The sequence below is a fragment of the Cebidichthys violaceus genome, unplaced genomic scaffold, assembly GCF_023349555.1.
Source record: "Cebidichthys violaceus isolate CVI_PGR_0920_01 unplaced genomic scaffold, fCebVio1.0.p SCAF_43, whole genome shotgun sequence".
Taxonomy (NCBI): domain Eukaryota; kingdom Metazoa; phylum Chordata; class Actinopteri; order Perciformes; family Stichaeidae; genus Cebidichthys; species Cebidichthys violaceus.
The window spans coordinates 405,790-422,140 of NW_027176628.1; the positions used below are offsets into that span (position 1 = coordinate 405,790).

Genomic DNA, 16,351 nt, shown 5'->3' on the forward strand with positions numbered 1-16,351 from the left:
GCATCATGAAGTGAGAGGAGCTTAATGACGAGCTCTAGAGAAAGAATTCACTATTTTGAGTCTGATAATAATAAATAATAATAAAGCAGTTAAGTGTGGGAGATGTACGATCGTTTCTTTATCTATGACATTATTTATGAATGTAAAACATTTGTCGTTGTTTTATCCTCGTAGACACACACAATGTAATTCACACCTGTGAATAACCTGCAGCTCCACAGAGACTGAAGACAGCGATGAAGATGATGAAGAAACAAAAAATCGTCTACTGTGTGTAAGATTCAGGGAACAGGTTTACTACCAACCCCTCTGACTCTCCAGAGTCACTGTCCTCAGCCACGAAACTGTCAACTCAGCTGAAGACCGCAGCGTTTACACATGTTGTCACTTTTGCATAAAACAAGGTCAGCTGTCTGCCGCTTCCAGTCTTCATGCTAAGCTAAGTTAGTCCCAGACCGGAGAACGCCGTGGTAACACCTGTCAATCACTGTGTAGTCCCGCCCCTAAAGCATCCCCTGCTTTATGGTCTGTTTGACTCTAAATGGAGCATAATGTACTAAATGAACATCATGCTGTATTGAAGAAGACTGTAAACTAGAGATTGAGACCATAAACTCATGTTTACAATGTTTACTGAGGGAATAAATCAAGAGAGAAGTAGAGTCATTTTAGACTAGACTTCTATACAACCAGAGGAGTCGCCCCCTGGTGGACACTAGAGAGAATGCAACTTTAACACGTGAAGCTTTGGCTTCATGTTTCAGAACCGGAGGTTTTCCGCCTGGTTTTGTTGCTGCAATGAGCTACTCACCCTCAGGGATCAATACGTTTTAACCTTATCTTTCTGTATGTGACTGCTGTGTGTGTGTGTGTGTGTGTGTGTGTGTGTGTGTGTGTGTGTGTGTGTGTGTGCTGACTGATGCAGTGTGGGAGTAGATAATGTAATCCAGCCACAGTGCAGAAAGACAGTCGGGGGGGATTTAATCGCCCGTGGAGCTGACACACAGGAAGGGCCGAGGAGACCAGGGGCCCCGCCAGCAGGTCTGGGAACACAGGGAGGGGAGGCTGTGGATGCTAGCCTCTCAATTCACTTCCACTACGTCTCAATTACAGCCAGAAAACACACACACACACACACACACACACACACACACACACACACACACACACAAGGAATCCAAGGACGGCCAAGTCTATTTCAGAGTCGGTTACAAATGTCACCTGCAAGAACCGGTGACCCACAGACGTGAACGGGGAACCGAGTGACTGTGAGGACTTTAAGACTGCAAACACACTGAATTAACCTTCAGCACACACACACACACACACACACACACACACACACACACACTGAAGGAAATGAGCCCAGGGGACGTGAACGCTTCAGGAACCCCTGAAGCGGTAAAAGCCCGTACTCTCTCCGGTCATGAAACATTAAGGGCGAACATCTTTGCAGAAAACTGCACGTGGATTTTTCGAAGAAACTGTTTCGTTGGCGGTCTCAACACAAGATGCTGTCACAGCACATTCTGTGAATATTCAAACGATCTCTATGAAGAGAGTTTGGATCATTTAAATGACATGGAAGCTCAAACTAAAGCTGCATCGGCGGAGGCTTGTCTAGAGGCACGCTACTCTGATCTCAAGCACTTTGCTGGGATCATGCATCATGCCCCCCCCCCCCCCGACATGTGAAGACAAAATGTCCCCACAACAGGTGAGGAATCTAAAAGCCAAACAGCAGACATACCTTGCCTCCTTTGTCTGCACTGCGCTCTGAATTGTAAAGCTGCTCGCAAACGAAGCAGAAGGAGAAAAGGAAAAGTGAAGTGAAGTAAACACAGAAGAATCAATTACAACTACAACAGAGGCTAAGCCCCGCCCCTTCTAGACTAGAATGGGACCTTATTTTGGAAAAAAACATGCAAGGCGAGAAACAAACAACCTGTCGATCCTGTTTGAGTTGTGCCATGAATCACACCCGTGTTTGACGTAAAACTGTTCAAGTGAAAGACGTCGTGAGAAAGACCACACCCCCAAAAGTCAAGTGTGTTTTGTACCAGGAGGTTCTCACACCAACAAACGGGTCTCAATTATGCTCCATTTAGAGTCAAACAGACCATAAAGCAGGGGATGCTTTAGGGGCGGACCTACACGCTGATTGACTCCTCCTCAGTCCAGATGTGGTCACTTCCTGTTCACTGGTTGCCAAAAAAACAAGATGGCGACGGCCAAATCGAGGCACCGCAAACCAATGGGTGAGGTCATGTGACTACGTCCACTTCTTACACACAGTCTACGGTGGTCGCCGTTGGTTTCACACAAAACTAAATCGTCGTTTTAGTGTTTTGTGTTCATTTGTAACACAAATCAAACAGGACAGAAAAATAGCTTCTTTTTTTTGGTACTTTTTTGCAAGAAGTTTAATTCCACTGCATCAACATGAACACATGAACACATGAACACAGCGTACGGTTTCAAAGACTAAACACGATGCTTACTTTGTCCACACAGTCGTCGAAGAAGGCCAGGCTGGCGTCTTTGTCGCTGACGAAGGAGCACTCCTCAATGAAGCGGGTGAACATCTGGGTTTTGGTCATCAGCGAGTAGAACTTCTGGTGGGAGCGGTCGCGGCTCTTCAAGAACCCTGAAGACGTAAATGTTCAGGTGAGCTTTTACACATGGAAGTCTGCTTTTAACTAATTCATGTGAGGACAGATTGATGAACACAGCTCAGCTCATCTACTAAAAACAGAAAAGTACTCACAAGAGCAATTTAAAGGAATCCATTATCCCATAGAGGATCTATAGAGAATATATATATATATATATATATATATATATATATATATATATATATATATATATATATATAAATAAATAAATATATATATATATATATATATATATATATATATAAATATAAATATAAATCAAACGTCCATTTGTCTTGGTTTGGATAAAGCAAGCCAACACATTGTTATTAGTCTAATGGCCAATTTGGGTTGTACAACAAGGTGGTAAATAGCTCCCGTAGTAGAGGCTGTGAGGCTGACAGCAGGATGGACGACCACCGGCTCACAGCGCCGAGCTGGAAGCCAAACACTCGTCGCTGCTGCAGGAAAACACTTCCTGCAGCTGATAAATATTTAAATCCTGACGCTGCAGGCTCTCAGCCTGGACCATCAGTTGATTTTGATCCAAAACTCCACTCAGTAGATTCACTTCACAGTCTTTTTTTGTATTGACCTAGAGCCATCCCAGTAGAGTTTAAAAACACTCTGTGGACACTCCGAGTGATTTAATCATGAGGTGATTACTCAATTAAATGCAGTTTTCCGACACAGTTTCTTGCTTTTCTTTGTTTCACTTCCCTGTCGGTTGAACAGACTCAATTATGAACTCATTGTGTGAGATCTGTCGACCGAACAACTATAGAAAATAACTGAATAATAACTGAAAATATGGAGAGTATAAAAAATAATTTAAACCTCCAAATTTAAACCAAAAAGACCTGATGCATGTTCTTTATTGAAAACAGCAAAACTGAACAAAGCATTCTTCATCGTTTGCTACAACATTAACTGTCACACGCTGAACGGCATGCTGGGTACAGCTCGCTTTAGAAGATGGGTGTGGCAGCTAGTGTGATCTCATCGCACAAAACCTCGTTGTAACACCCAACAGCTCCTAGCAGACAGCGGTCATAGGTCATCAGAGACCACAACAGGTCCTCCAGTGTTCTGTTTGTGACCGTAACAACTACACACAGGAAGTAAGATACACACACACACACACACACACACACACACACACACACACACACACACACACCTCAAGCAACCGTTATTAAGTCCACAGTTTGTAAATCAAAAAGGAAATGAGACTCCATCTGCATGTGATACTGTTAAAGTCACAGATGTTGGACTGAAAGCACTTCAATCATCTGAAGAGGGAACTGATTTTAAAGGGAGACATAATAAATGGTCTACACAGGCACTTTAACACGTTCTGTCAGTTTGTTGTTGTTGTGGATGTGAAGTCTTAAAACGGTCAGGAGTTCATGCACGTGATGTACGAGCTGTGACATCTTTCGGGTCATTATGTAATGTGCCGCTGTCATTCCTGTGTGCTGCGTCCTATAACTCACGCTGGACTCGACCTTGGCTACGGCTCTCCTCCGTGACTTCCAGCCTAACTCATGTCAGCTGTGCTGTCGACCGGCTTTAAACGGGCTCCGATCCAGAGGCCGCTCTCCGGGCTTTGGATCGTTTAGCAGCTGCACCGCTAACCGACTAACCTTCAGTCTGCAGACAGCCTTGAACCTCCGACCACAGCATCATCTCAAGCCTCAGCCTTGTGTGTGTGTGTGTGTGTGTGTGTGTGTGTGTGTGTGTGTGTGTGTGTGTGTGTGTGTGTGTGTGTGTGTTTACACAGAGGTGGAGATGGACACTTATGAATGCTCATGTATTAAACAACACCATCTGTTTTTGAGGCTGGCCAGCTGTAGAGATGACGCAGTATTTAGTTTACATATTCAGAGACTCATTAGTGCTAACTGTGCACAGTAACTGTACATCTGTGACTTCAAGGTCTCGGCTGGAGCCTGAATAATGACAAACAAGACCGGGTCGAAAGATTGCTTGTGTGCTTAATACATAATTAAAATGACTAATGTTAAGATTTTCTTTATCAATAAACATACATTATTTTATTTACTAATCATTTGAATTGAGTGTTTTTATGCAAATCAACACTATAGATGACTATAACAAAGTAAAAGGAAGTGAATGATGATTATAATAAATATTTTTAGCTCATTAGAAATAAACTACAATTGAACTTAAGATAAAAAAAGATGTTGACAAATTGCATAATTTGAAAAAAGGTAATAAATCGCAATATATCGCAATGCTTGATATCGCAATACTCAGCAAATATTGTAATAATATCGTATTGCGACTAAAGTATCATGATACTATCATATCGTGACATAAGTATACTGATAGCATCGTATCGTGACTTAAGTATCATGATAATAGCGTATCGTGACATAAGTATACTGATAGCATCGTATCGTGACTTAAGTATCATGATACTATCATATCGTGACATAAGTATACTGATAGCATCGTATCGTGACTTAAGTATCATGATAATATCATATCATGACATAAGTATACTGATAGCATCGTATCGTGACTTAAGTATCGTGATAATATCATATCGTGACATAAGTATATTGATAGCATCGTATCGTGGGATCTCAGGTGATTCCCACCCCTTTTAATTGTTACAGTGTATAATACACACACACACACACACACACACACACACACACACACACACACACATATATAATGTGAATTCATGGATATTAAGTGTTTATCTGTAGCTGTCCCAGTAATATTTGTTTGTTGTGTACTGAAGTAGCACATCCTATGACATGGTTAGGCTATGTTTGAGTCAAATAATTACTGCTTTAATTGAATAAATTTAACAACATGCTATCATTTGTTCTGGATTACAACACTTATATTGCGCAAGCACCCTCACTTCTCTCACCTTTAGGTCACTCCTATCTTATAACCTTCTAAATCTTCAGACAGCCATTTAAGAGGGGAACTAAAGCTGTTATCTTTGCTCTCTTCAAAGACACCAGACTCCTTTGAACAATGAACTGTAATTATACCTCAAAAAAACACAGGAGTTGCTGATCTTCTGCTTCCTGGATTGGTTAGTTAGTTAGTGTGTGACTTTGGTGTTTTAATTAAAGGGTTAGTTCAGACCAAAGCCACATAATAACACAAACTAACTAACAGATGGAGGCAGCAGTAGAGCAGCAACTCCTGTGTTCTGAGAGGTAAAATCACTGTTTTTATGAATGGAGTCTGGTGTCATTGTAGAGATCATAGATAAAAGCTTCAGTTCCCCTCAGAAAGGTCTGTCTGACATCAAAGTAAAGATGTGACAATATTCTAAATATAGCGTTCACTGAAACTGATAGAGACTCTTTTAGGAGTCTAAAGTACGTCCACAGCAGAACATGACTGCTCCCGTGCTGGTTCTCCTGTCTGTTTCTATGAACTCATCTACCGTAGTAGAACCCTGACTCTGGAGAAGAACCTCATACAAACACACTTCTAAACATCTCTACTGTCTCTTTAAGAGTGTGCGGTGGATTAGCTGGTCATGACAGAACCCATCTTTCAGATTACTGGTATTAAAACGGCAAAGCTTAAACCTCCTGTGATCAGTGAACACTTTGGTGGGAATCGTTGTTCGGATAAATTTCATGACACCGTAGTGAGTCAGCAGGAGGAAAAGGACAGCTGGGTTCATCTTCACCCTCTCCTCTGCACTAAACTCGGATGAATAGCTACAAGTTCCAGGTACCTTGCAGGTCAAAGAGCGAGCTGGCGTCGGTGGCCTTCTCCGAGGGCGCCTGGGTGATGGGTCGTAGGAACGAGCGGTAGCCTTTCAAGATGGCCGCCATGAAGCGCAGGAAGGCCTCCTGGATCTCCAGCTCCATCGTGTGGAGGCTCTTCCCGCAGCTCAGCTCCGACGAATAACTCATGCTGAGCTCCAGCTGCCCGTCAGAACGCTGCTGACCTGAAGACGGAGAACCAGCCGCCGTCAGCACATTCTGCATTCAAATCGCTCGCTGTCAGCACAACAGACGAGTCACTACTTCTGCTTAGAGCCGGCGGTACAGCGATATTACTGAACATCGATATCCTGTGTAAATATTTTTTATGATCAAAGGATATGTATTGAGAGGTGAGACGAGTTCTTCAGGTAAAGCAGGATTAGTCTTACATTATTAAGAACAATAAAGTTGATATCGGAGCTGTATGAAATCCACGAGGGTTGAACGTCTCTCTGCTAAAACTCTCCAGCAGGCGCATTAATATTCATCACTTCAGGCAGAAACTGGATAGATTTTCAACTTCACTGAATCAGAAAATTAATTTCTATTCAGTTTGTGCAGCTCAATAAGCCGCATGTTTCGCGGTCTCTCGGTGAGCGAGTGAGGAAGTAGAAAGTAACACAAGGTGCTCTACGACAGGGAGACGGTGGTTATGAAATGATGGGATCATCGGTGGATCTCAAGTAGAGCAGAAGAGTCCAGATCGAATAGAGAACAAACTGTAAAGACAAGAGAACCCAAAAGCTTCACCAGTAACGGAACCAAGTACGTACATTTACTCAGGTAATGTACTGAAGTACAAGTTTGAGGTACTATTTTATGCAACTTTATCCTTCTCCTCCACTACATCTCAGAGGTACATGTTGTACTTTATACTGTACTACATCTCAGAGGTACATGTTGTACTTTATACTGTACTACATCTCAGAGGTACATGTTGTACTTTTAACTGTACTACATCTCAGAGGTACATGTTGTACTTTTAACTGTACTACATCTCAGAGGTACATGTTGTAGTGTTCCTTGCGTCGTTGTAGATTAAACCAGCCATCAGGGTACAAAGGAGTTGAAATGCGACACTAATGCAGCAGGAATATTCATCCAGAAACATCAGCTCCACATATTTTAATTTTACTGAGGTCTTGAATGCAGGACTTTTACCTGTAGTGGAGTATTTTCACAGCGTGGTAATAGTACTTGGACCTGAATACTTCTTTCACCACTGAACAGAACACACTCTGTGATTTCATGGTATTTTCAATTACACTGAAGGTCAAAAAAAGGAAGAAATGTGGTGAAGAAGATGTAACGTGTCGAAGTACGCGTTGGTTCAAATGTGCCGCCTTCTATTCAACAGGAAATAAAAAGAGAAGCACTTAATGGCATAACGTTTTTCTGAAAGTGTACTTTCACATTTTTACAACCAGCTCGTGAAACTCACCGTCGACCAGCTGCTGGTAGAGATTGCTCAGCACATTCATCAGGTTTTTACAGGCTTTCTTTGGCAGGATCTTCCATGTGAGGGCTCGCTTATCTTCATTGCTGTGAGGGCAGAAGCACACAGTCAGCTGCCGGGAGGCCAAGAGCGCCACGGACGCAGACGGACCGGGGGGAGCTCGGACCGCCCCGACGCCGTCTGTCGCATATTAAAACCGGCCTGACGCTGAAGAAATAACCATGTCCGCCCGGACTCCTGGCCTCTAAACTTAGAACTCATGACCGGACCGTCCCATGAGGGACCGGAGGTCTCAGCTGGAGGTGCTACGTGCGGCTCACTTAAACATTCATCATGAGGAGTAATCTGAGTAGAGAAAAGAGTCTTTTTTTTTTACAGAGGCCATGCCTCACATTACTGTGAAGAAGTGGCCATGTTTGTTTTGTGTATTGCGCTCACTGGAAGATGGTGTTGGTGTCCAGGTCCACGCAGCTCACGTCCGGCGGCGGGTCGTAGAGATCAAAGTAGCGGGAGTCCACTCCCACGATGAACGGACAGGGGGCGCTCAACACGTCCGCCAACGCCAGCGGGCACAGAGGAATATACGGGCAGGGCCAGTGGAATGGGAAGATCATCTGAAGGGAGGGGGGGGGGGGGGGGGGGGTGGTGAGAGTGGTTGAAGCTAACAACGTCTGCTCCATCAGTGACTCTAACTGAAGCGCTAAACGTCAGCGCGTCAACACAGATGTAAATGACTCACCGACACCAGCGCTTCGGTGACGCTGGTCAGAACCGCGGGTCGCAGCGAGTGGACCAGGATCTTGTGCTCGGTGACGGCAAACACCAGCAAGGTGACGGCGTTCTCCGGTCCGAGGTTCTGCAGCAGCATGGAGAATCGACCGCCGCTACAAAAGAAGAGAGCCGATACATCGAGGAGGAACTACGACGGCTCACGATGAACAGTGTTCAAGATTTAAGATCCATGTTGTTCTGCACACACACACACACACACACACACACACACACACACACACACACACACACACGCTACCGTTCTAAAGCTATGAATCAGCCGTTATATTGATGTGTCCTTTAACCCTCTGGACCCCAAAACCCGCCGACGGGATTGAAAAGCATGTTTTCTTTAAACATTCGCCAAAACTTCATAATTTATCAAGAGCTAGAAAGTGTCAAAAAACATCATTTATGGTCAGATTTTCCTCTTGCCGACGGTCCTTAAACACATTGTGTGTGACGACTGGTCCATACACTGAAACAGGAAGCTGTTCCTGATAAACCTCTGAACGGTGGTGCGCGCACACACACACACACACACACACACACACACACACACACACACACACACACACACACACACACAGTGAATTGGTGACATAATGCATGATTCCCTTAACGTTGGAGGACAGAAGGAGCAGTCAGATATCGGTGTGCAGCTGCTCTCACCTGAGCGGTAAAGGAGACGACACCGGCTGGCTCAACATCAGGCTGTCGTGAGGAGAAAGCTGCAGAAAAGCTGGAGAGTGAGATAAGAAAAAACAACAACAACAACCGAGCAGAACGTACCTGAACCACACAAACCGCCAAAACTGTCTGCAAACCACAACAACACTGGAGCCTGCAGAGCCATGAACATGAGCAGAGAACACTGAGACCTGGACTCACCTGCACCAGGATGCGAGGCCTCTGAGACGAAGGGAAGGGAACTTTATGCATGAAGTGAGAGATGTGCCTGCAAAGAAAGAGGAAGAGAAAGAGGAAGAGGAAGAGGAAGAAGAAGAGAAAGAGAAAGAGGAAGAGAAAGATAAAGAAGAGAAAGAGGAAGAGAAAGAAGAAGAGAAAGAAGAAGAGAAAGAGGAAGAGAAAGAGAAAGAGGAAGAGAAAGAGAAAGATAATGAGAAAGAGGAAGAGAAAGATAAAGAGGAAGCGGAAGAGAAAGGAAGAGGAAGATAAAGAGGAAGAGAAAGAGGGATGTGAGGCCAAAAATAACTGAATAGTCCGTCATGAGATTGATTCATGCTACTGATCACCCGGCTGTAATATTTCAACCTTTATTAATCACTGTCTGCGCATTGCTGGTTTTCTGTCAGTTGGCTGGACTCATCTTAAAACTAGAGAATCCTTTATTACACAGCGGGGAGTGGAAAGTGCAACAAGAGACATCAGTAGACAAATGAAGACTGAAGCACACGGGAACATCGGGTCCTGACTGACTGGCTTCTTCTCCGCACAAACGGCCGCCGAGGCTCATGGGTATTGTAGTATTTAGAGCCGCGATTTCTCTGAAGCAAAGTCATTCAAACTGGGTCGAGAACATAAACCCTGACGATCAGAACCTTCACGGGACGGTCCTGTGTCTCTGTGGTCAGTAGCATTGAAACACTGGTGGAAGCGTTTACCTTACTGACGTGTGTAAAATGAACAATCGGCATCAAGCGGTGAAAGCAAGAGAAGAAGAAAGAGAGCGCTCACTTCTCGATGGGCAGGGCGTGAGGGCCGGAGATGGAGTAGCGGTACAGGAATGTGAGGAACTTGCGGAAAGCGTCGAAGAAGGGCCAGTGGGAGAGCAGACAGATGCACTTGTTGGTGTAGACGGAGCGAGGGACCGTGGTGGAGCTGCTGCTGGCTGTCCCCGTAGGGCTGGAGGACGAGGAGGGTTTTGGTGGATCGGGGATCGGGAGACCCAGCCGGGAGCGCTGCTGGTCAGTCAGACACTCCAATGGGAAAGGCTCGTAGAACTGAATGGCAGCACCGTAGACCTGAGACAGGGGACACGGTGGATCTCATCATATGAACCAGACTGTCCTGACACACGGACCACAACACGCTGCGTCTCATCGCCACACACACACACACACACACACACACACACACACACACACACACACACACACACACACACACACACACACACACACACACACACACACACACACACACACACACACAATGCTGTTACTTAGTTATGGAGTCATTTGAGTGTTTTTATGTAATTTGATGCGAGTCATTCGTAGGTTTAATCAATGTTCAACCCTCATCATGTCATCATTTAGATCTCCTTTTAAGGCTCAAAAGTCAAAATATTCCATTTAAAATATGACAAAGAAAAGCTTGGAAAGTGAATAACTTGAGCTGCTGGTTGACCAGCTGATGACTCCACCTATGGAGACGGCTTCAGCTCTGTTTGGCTCTCTCCATTACTCACTGAAGATGAGCCGATTACAACTTACGATTACTTTAAAATTCAAATTTTCTCAACCGACCCTGTTCACAGTTCACTGTTCACTGTTCCCTGTTAACAGTTCCCTGTTCACAGTTCACAGTTCCCTGTTAACAGTTCCCTGTTCACTGTTCACAGTTCCCTGTTCACTGTTCCCTGTTCACAGTTCCCTGTTCACTGTTAACAGTTCCCTGTTCACTGTTAACAGCTCCCTGTTCCCTGTTCACTGTTCACTGTTCACAGTTCACTGTTCCCCGTTCACTGTTCACAGTTCACAGTTCCCTGTTAACAGTTCCCTGTTCACTGTTCACAGTTCCCTGTTCACTGTTCCCTGTTCACAGTTCCCTGTTCACTGTTAACAGTTCCCTGTTCACTGTTCACAGTTCCCTGTTCACTGTTCCCTGTTCACTGTTAACAGTTCCCTGTTCACTGTTAACAGTTCCCTGTTCACTGTTAACAGTTCCCTGTTCACTGTTAACAGTTCCCTGTTCCCTGTTCACTGTTAACAGCTCCCTGTTCCCTGTTCACTGTTAACAGCTCCCTGTTCCCTGTTCACTGTTAACAGTTCCCTGTTCCCTGTTAACAGTTCCCTGTTCACTGTTAACAGGGAACAGGGAACAGTTCCCTGTTCACTGTTAACAGTTCCCTGTTCACTGTTCCCTGTTAACAGTTCCCTGTTCACTGTTAACAGTTCCCTGTTCCCTGTTCACAGTTCCCTGTTCACTGTTAACAGTTCCCAGTTCCCTGTTCACTGTTCCCTGTTAACAGTTCCCTGTTCACTGTTGACCCTCAGCCCGAGGCGCCTGTGGTCGTCGTGTACTTCTACACCTACAGTGTGAGAACCTCCGTTTCACCTTTTACTGAACGACAACACAACGAGCGCCGACGGCGGCCAAACAACCAGCAGCTGAGCCGACCTCCACGAGAGGACGAGTGAAACCCTCCTCTGCTTCCTGGAGACACGAGACGCCGCTCTGCTCACATCATCTTATCTGCTGGACGGCGGCGTGGGCCGAGGTTCACCCGAGTCTCTGTTTGCCGACGGCTGAACCCTGCAGCTCTGTTGTGTTTCTGTGAGTACGAAGGACGGCCGGCGCTGCTCGATCACGTGTGCGACGCAAAACAAAGTGATCTTTGAAGTCATTTAACCGATCTGAACTTATTCAAGGGACTCGTGCAGGAAACAGCCTGCAGCACACGAGAACAAAGAAGAAGACTTTGAGATTCAGGAGAGCGCCTCATCGAGCATCTGCTTAAATAACAAGAATAATCAATATATATACATATACATATATACATATATATATATATATATGTATATGTATACTCGTCATATAAAACTGTGTGTTTTAAAAACTTTAAACTTGGGATAAGTAGAAGTGAAGAAAAGGTTTGGATGCAGCAGAGTGTTCTGGTTAAAAGAACAACAACAGAGGGTTTGTATAGATATAGAATATCAATATTATAGCGTGTGTGTGTGTGTGTGTGTGTGTGTGTGTGTGTGTGTGTGTGTGTGTGTGTGTGTGTGTGTGTGTGTGTGTACACATGGGTCAACAGGTGGACTCAGTCAAACATGGAGTCTGCAGACTGCCAGAGTCCTGCTGAGTGTCCCTCAGACCTTGGGCCAGTAAAACAACACAAGTCAGCAAACACCAAATATCGTGCACGCACACACACACACACACACACACACACACACACACACACACCTGTCCTCGTCCAGCAGAACCCACTTCTATCTAAACGTCAGTAAACTTTGGATGTCCACAGCGCTGAGCTCTGCTGTAAGACGACGCTCTCGGGTTTCGGTCGGACTTTTGTTAAAAATATGACCTGTTAATACGAACGTCTGTTGGAAGTGGTTCGTCCCTTTAGGTGATAAATAGATCCTCAACATTAGCGGTGAACGATTGATCATTGCAGCGTTTAGATCGTTCAGCCCTTAAAGGATGTAGAATAATATAATAACTGTTTCATCTCCTCGTTTCATAAAAGCCCTCCTGAGGACGAGTGCTGCTTTAAACACGTTGATGCTGCAGCTGTTTACAGTTTGTCTACGTGTGTCCAGTGAACGGATGAACATGAATGAAAGAATGAAGAAATAATAAAGACACAGCTGCAAACTAAACTGGGCCAAAACAAGAAGTGGAGGTAGTGGTGACGTAGTGGTGACATAGTCGTGACGTAGTGGTGACGTAGTGGTGACGTAGTGGTGACGTAGTCGTGACGTAGTGGTGACATAGTCGTGACGTAGTGGTGACGTAGTGGTGACGTAGTCGTGACATAGTCGTGACGTAGTGGTGACATAGTCGTGACGTAGTGGTGACATAGTTGTGACATAGTCGTGACGTAGTCGTGACGTCTCACGTTGGTCCAGTTCGTCATCATTTTGGCTTTTTGCAACCGGTGAACAGGAAGTGACCACATCTGGACTGAGGAGGAGTGACGTAGTAGTTGTCTGAACGAGAGAGGAAGGAACAAAGCAGAGCAGAATCCATCCATCCATCCATCCATCCATCCATCCATCCATTCATCCATTCATCCATCCATCCATTCATCCATCCATCCATACCTTCTCTCCGGAGGCTCCGGTGAGGACGAAGGTGGAGAACACTGGGAGGGAGTACTTGGTGCTGGCTGGCCAACACTCGATGGTGGCCCCCATGGGGAGGCAGAAGAGAGGCACCGACCCCGGCAGAGGGAACGACTCGTAGTCCTCCTCTGGATACCTGCTGAATAAACCTGAGGACCAGACGGAAAACAAAGCAAGTGACAACTCAGCTTTCCACTGAGTCCAGCTCATGATAAGAATAATGTCCTTTATTGAGTCAGCGCCTCACTAGACACGCCTGGCTTTGTAACAAATCATCAGAGCTCAGTCATGAATGAGGCCTTTTGGGTCATTAGTCACCGTCAGCGGACAACGAGAAACAACGATGACGGATTCCAGTTTTATTCACTTTCTGGCTTTCGTGTGTCAGCTGTGTGATGAAATGACGAACGATCGTTCGCGAGTCGCAACAAGAACCCACGCGGTGCCTGGTGGTTCCATCGGGATCCCTTTGAGATCCAGAAGATCTTCGGTTCAACAGGGCAGCCCCGGGCCGTGTGACGTCCAGCAGAGTGGGTCTCATGAGGGTCACGGTCCACAAGACACGGACTCTTAAACGCTCGACATCCTTAAAGAACCCTTTGCTCCAAAAAAGGGGGTTCTGTGGATTCAAAGGGCTCTTAAAGGAACCCTTGGTTCCCCAAAGAAACCTTGAAGGAGGCAAACCCTTTACGACATACTTACACTACGTTCAGCTGACAATATAGTGATTAATGCAGCTGTAGAGTGAAGTCATCGTCTGTCCCTGAAGGAGGCAGCACAACGGTGACTGAGACGTATTGCAATATATATATATATATATATATATATATATATATATATATATATATATATATATATATATATATATATATATAAATGTGCACGTTAACAATATCTCCATGAATCCACCGACTAAACAAACTAAGCCCGTTCAGCTCTGCGTCAAAGCGTCGCATCGGTCTGTGAATGAAGCCGACTCATCCGCTCACTCCTCCAGATGCGTACGACGAACGTCTGAGGCGGAGCCAAACGGCAGCTCACCGGCGCCTCCTGCCAGCTGCTTTCTGGCACCAAACAGCCGGACGGGTTTAGTGTGGAGTGAGCCTCATGTCAGCGTTGAACAGGTGGAAAACATGTAACGCTCTAGAGAGGAGAAGAACATGGTGCAGAAGCTTCTCTCACGCTTCAACAAGCCTGAGCAGAACAGAGCATTAGAGACGACCACACTGGTGTCACTGGGACCGGGAAGCACACACACACACACACACACACACACACACACACACACACACACACACACACACACACACACACACACACACACACACACACACACACACACACACATACACACACACACACACACACACACACTGGGTGAGGAGCGGTTACCTGCTTTGTAGGCTATTGTGTTGGTTTTGGCCACAGACTTCTTGTAACACAAGTAGACCGAGGAGCCCCACTGAAAACAAGAGCAGTCAGTTAGGAACCAGGTTGTGATTAAACTCTTCATGAATACTCTTCATGAATACTCTTCATGAATACTTCACATGACTGTTTCTTTAGGTTACAGCACAGAGACATGTTTGAGGTCTTCAGCAGAGTGTTTTCAGGTGGGCACGTTTGCATTGGACGTGTTTCATGTATTTACTCGTTGTGGGTCACACAAACATCAACTCCACTCCATAATCCAGATTAAATTGAGAGAGAATGTCAACGCTTTGTCTTTTTTCTAATGCAACACTTCAAAAAACATGCGAGAACGTAACCGAGGCTAATGAGACGCTAAGTGTAAAGCCTTCTAGTCCATTAATCATGTGGTCTCAGTTAAAATGTCCCCGTGAAGCCGGGCAGTGTAATTATTAATAAAGTAAAATACTGTTCCTCTCATTGGAGGAAAGGGAGGCGCCGGTGTGGGAGATGAGGATTCAAGACTTCAGGCTTAAAAGAGAGAAAGATATATATATATATATATATATATATATATATATATATATATATATATATATATATATATATATATATATATATATATTTATTTATTTATTTAAATATATATATATATATATATATATATATATATATATATATATTTATTTATTTACTGACATGCTCCAGTGGGACAAGATACAGGAGCAGCTTGTCTTTGACACATGCACGATGCTCCTCTCTCTCACCATGCTGCTGTTGAGGTTCTTCTCCACCTTGCAGAAGGTGTGCGGCGGCGTCTCCCCTTTGCTCGGGATGATGATGCAGATGTCGGTGACGGCCAGGGCGGAGTGCGGCTGGCTCTCGGGCGCCCGCCGGTAGGTGACGTGGATGCTCTGGGAGGAGTTGCCGCTGATGTTGGCCGGCCGGCCGGAGGGCGTGGTCTCGATGAGCTGGCAGCCCTGCATCAGACGCTCCTTCCACTTGTACAGCACGCTGCAGGGAGGACGCACAGCGGCCAGCGCCGTTAGTGACATCACACACACTCATGCAGCCGCGACCTCACCGGGACAATTGGGGCCGTTTCAGTCCAACGTGAGCCATTCGTCTCAGTTCTCGGTGGCTGACAGAACGGAGCCCATTAAGCTTAATGGCGGCTTTGCAGCCCGTAAAACCGCAAAGAGGAATCGATGCTATTCTGTGATCTAAGAGCTCACCAAGAGAGAG

The 16,351-nt window shown here is 45.2% G+C and overlaps 1 protein-coding gene across 7 annotated transcripts in view; it reads right to left on the minus strand.

Annotated features, from left to right (window-relative positions):
• The window catches only part of LOC137886307 (C-myc promoter-binding protein-like), a 49,285-nt gene that overhangs the window by 20,162 nt on the left and 12,772 nt on the right, over positions 1 to 16,351 (minus strand). For 4 of the 7 annotated variants that reach the window (XM_068728722.1, XM_068728720.1, XM_068728721.1 and 1 more), the window contains exons 3-13: positions 15,874 to 16,120; positions 15,089 to 15,158; positions 13,676 to 13,845; positions 10,356 to 10,642; positions 9,549 to 9,615; positions 9,330 to 9,388; positions 8,626 to 8,770; positions 8,325 to 8,500; positions 7,872 to 7,972; positions 6,397 to 6,612; positions 2,502 to 2,647 (exon numbers count right to left, since the gene is read on the minus strand). In XM_068728722.1, the coding sequence (XP_068584823.1) occupies positions 2,502 to 2,647; positions 6,397 to 6,612; positions 7,872 to 7,972; positions 8,325 to 8,500; positions 8,626 to 8,770; positions 9,330 to 9,388; positions 9,549 to 9,615; positions 10,356 to 10,642; positions 13,676 to 13,845; positions 15,089 to 15,158; positions 15,874 to 16,120 (1,684 nt within the window). Of the gene's footprint in view, positions 1 to 1,750; positions 1,790 to 2,501; positions 2,648 to 6,396; positions 6,613 to 7,871; positions 7,973 to 8,324; positions 8,501 to 8,625; positions 8,771 to 9,329; positions 9,389 to 9,548; positions 9,616 to 10,355; positions 10,643 to 13,675; positions 13,846 to 15,088; positions 15,159 to 15,873; positions 16,121 to 16,351 lie in introns of all 7 variants that reach the window. The other 3 variants (XM_068728719.1, XM_068728717.1, XM_068728716.1) reach the window with 1 other exon arrangement.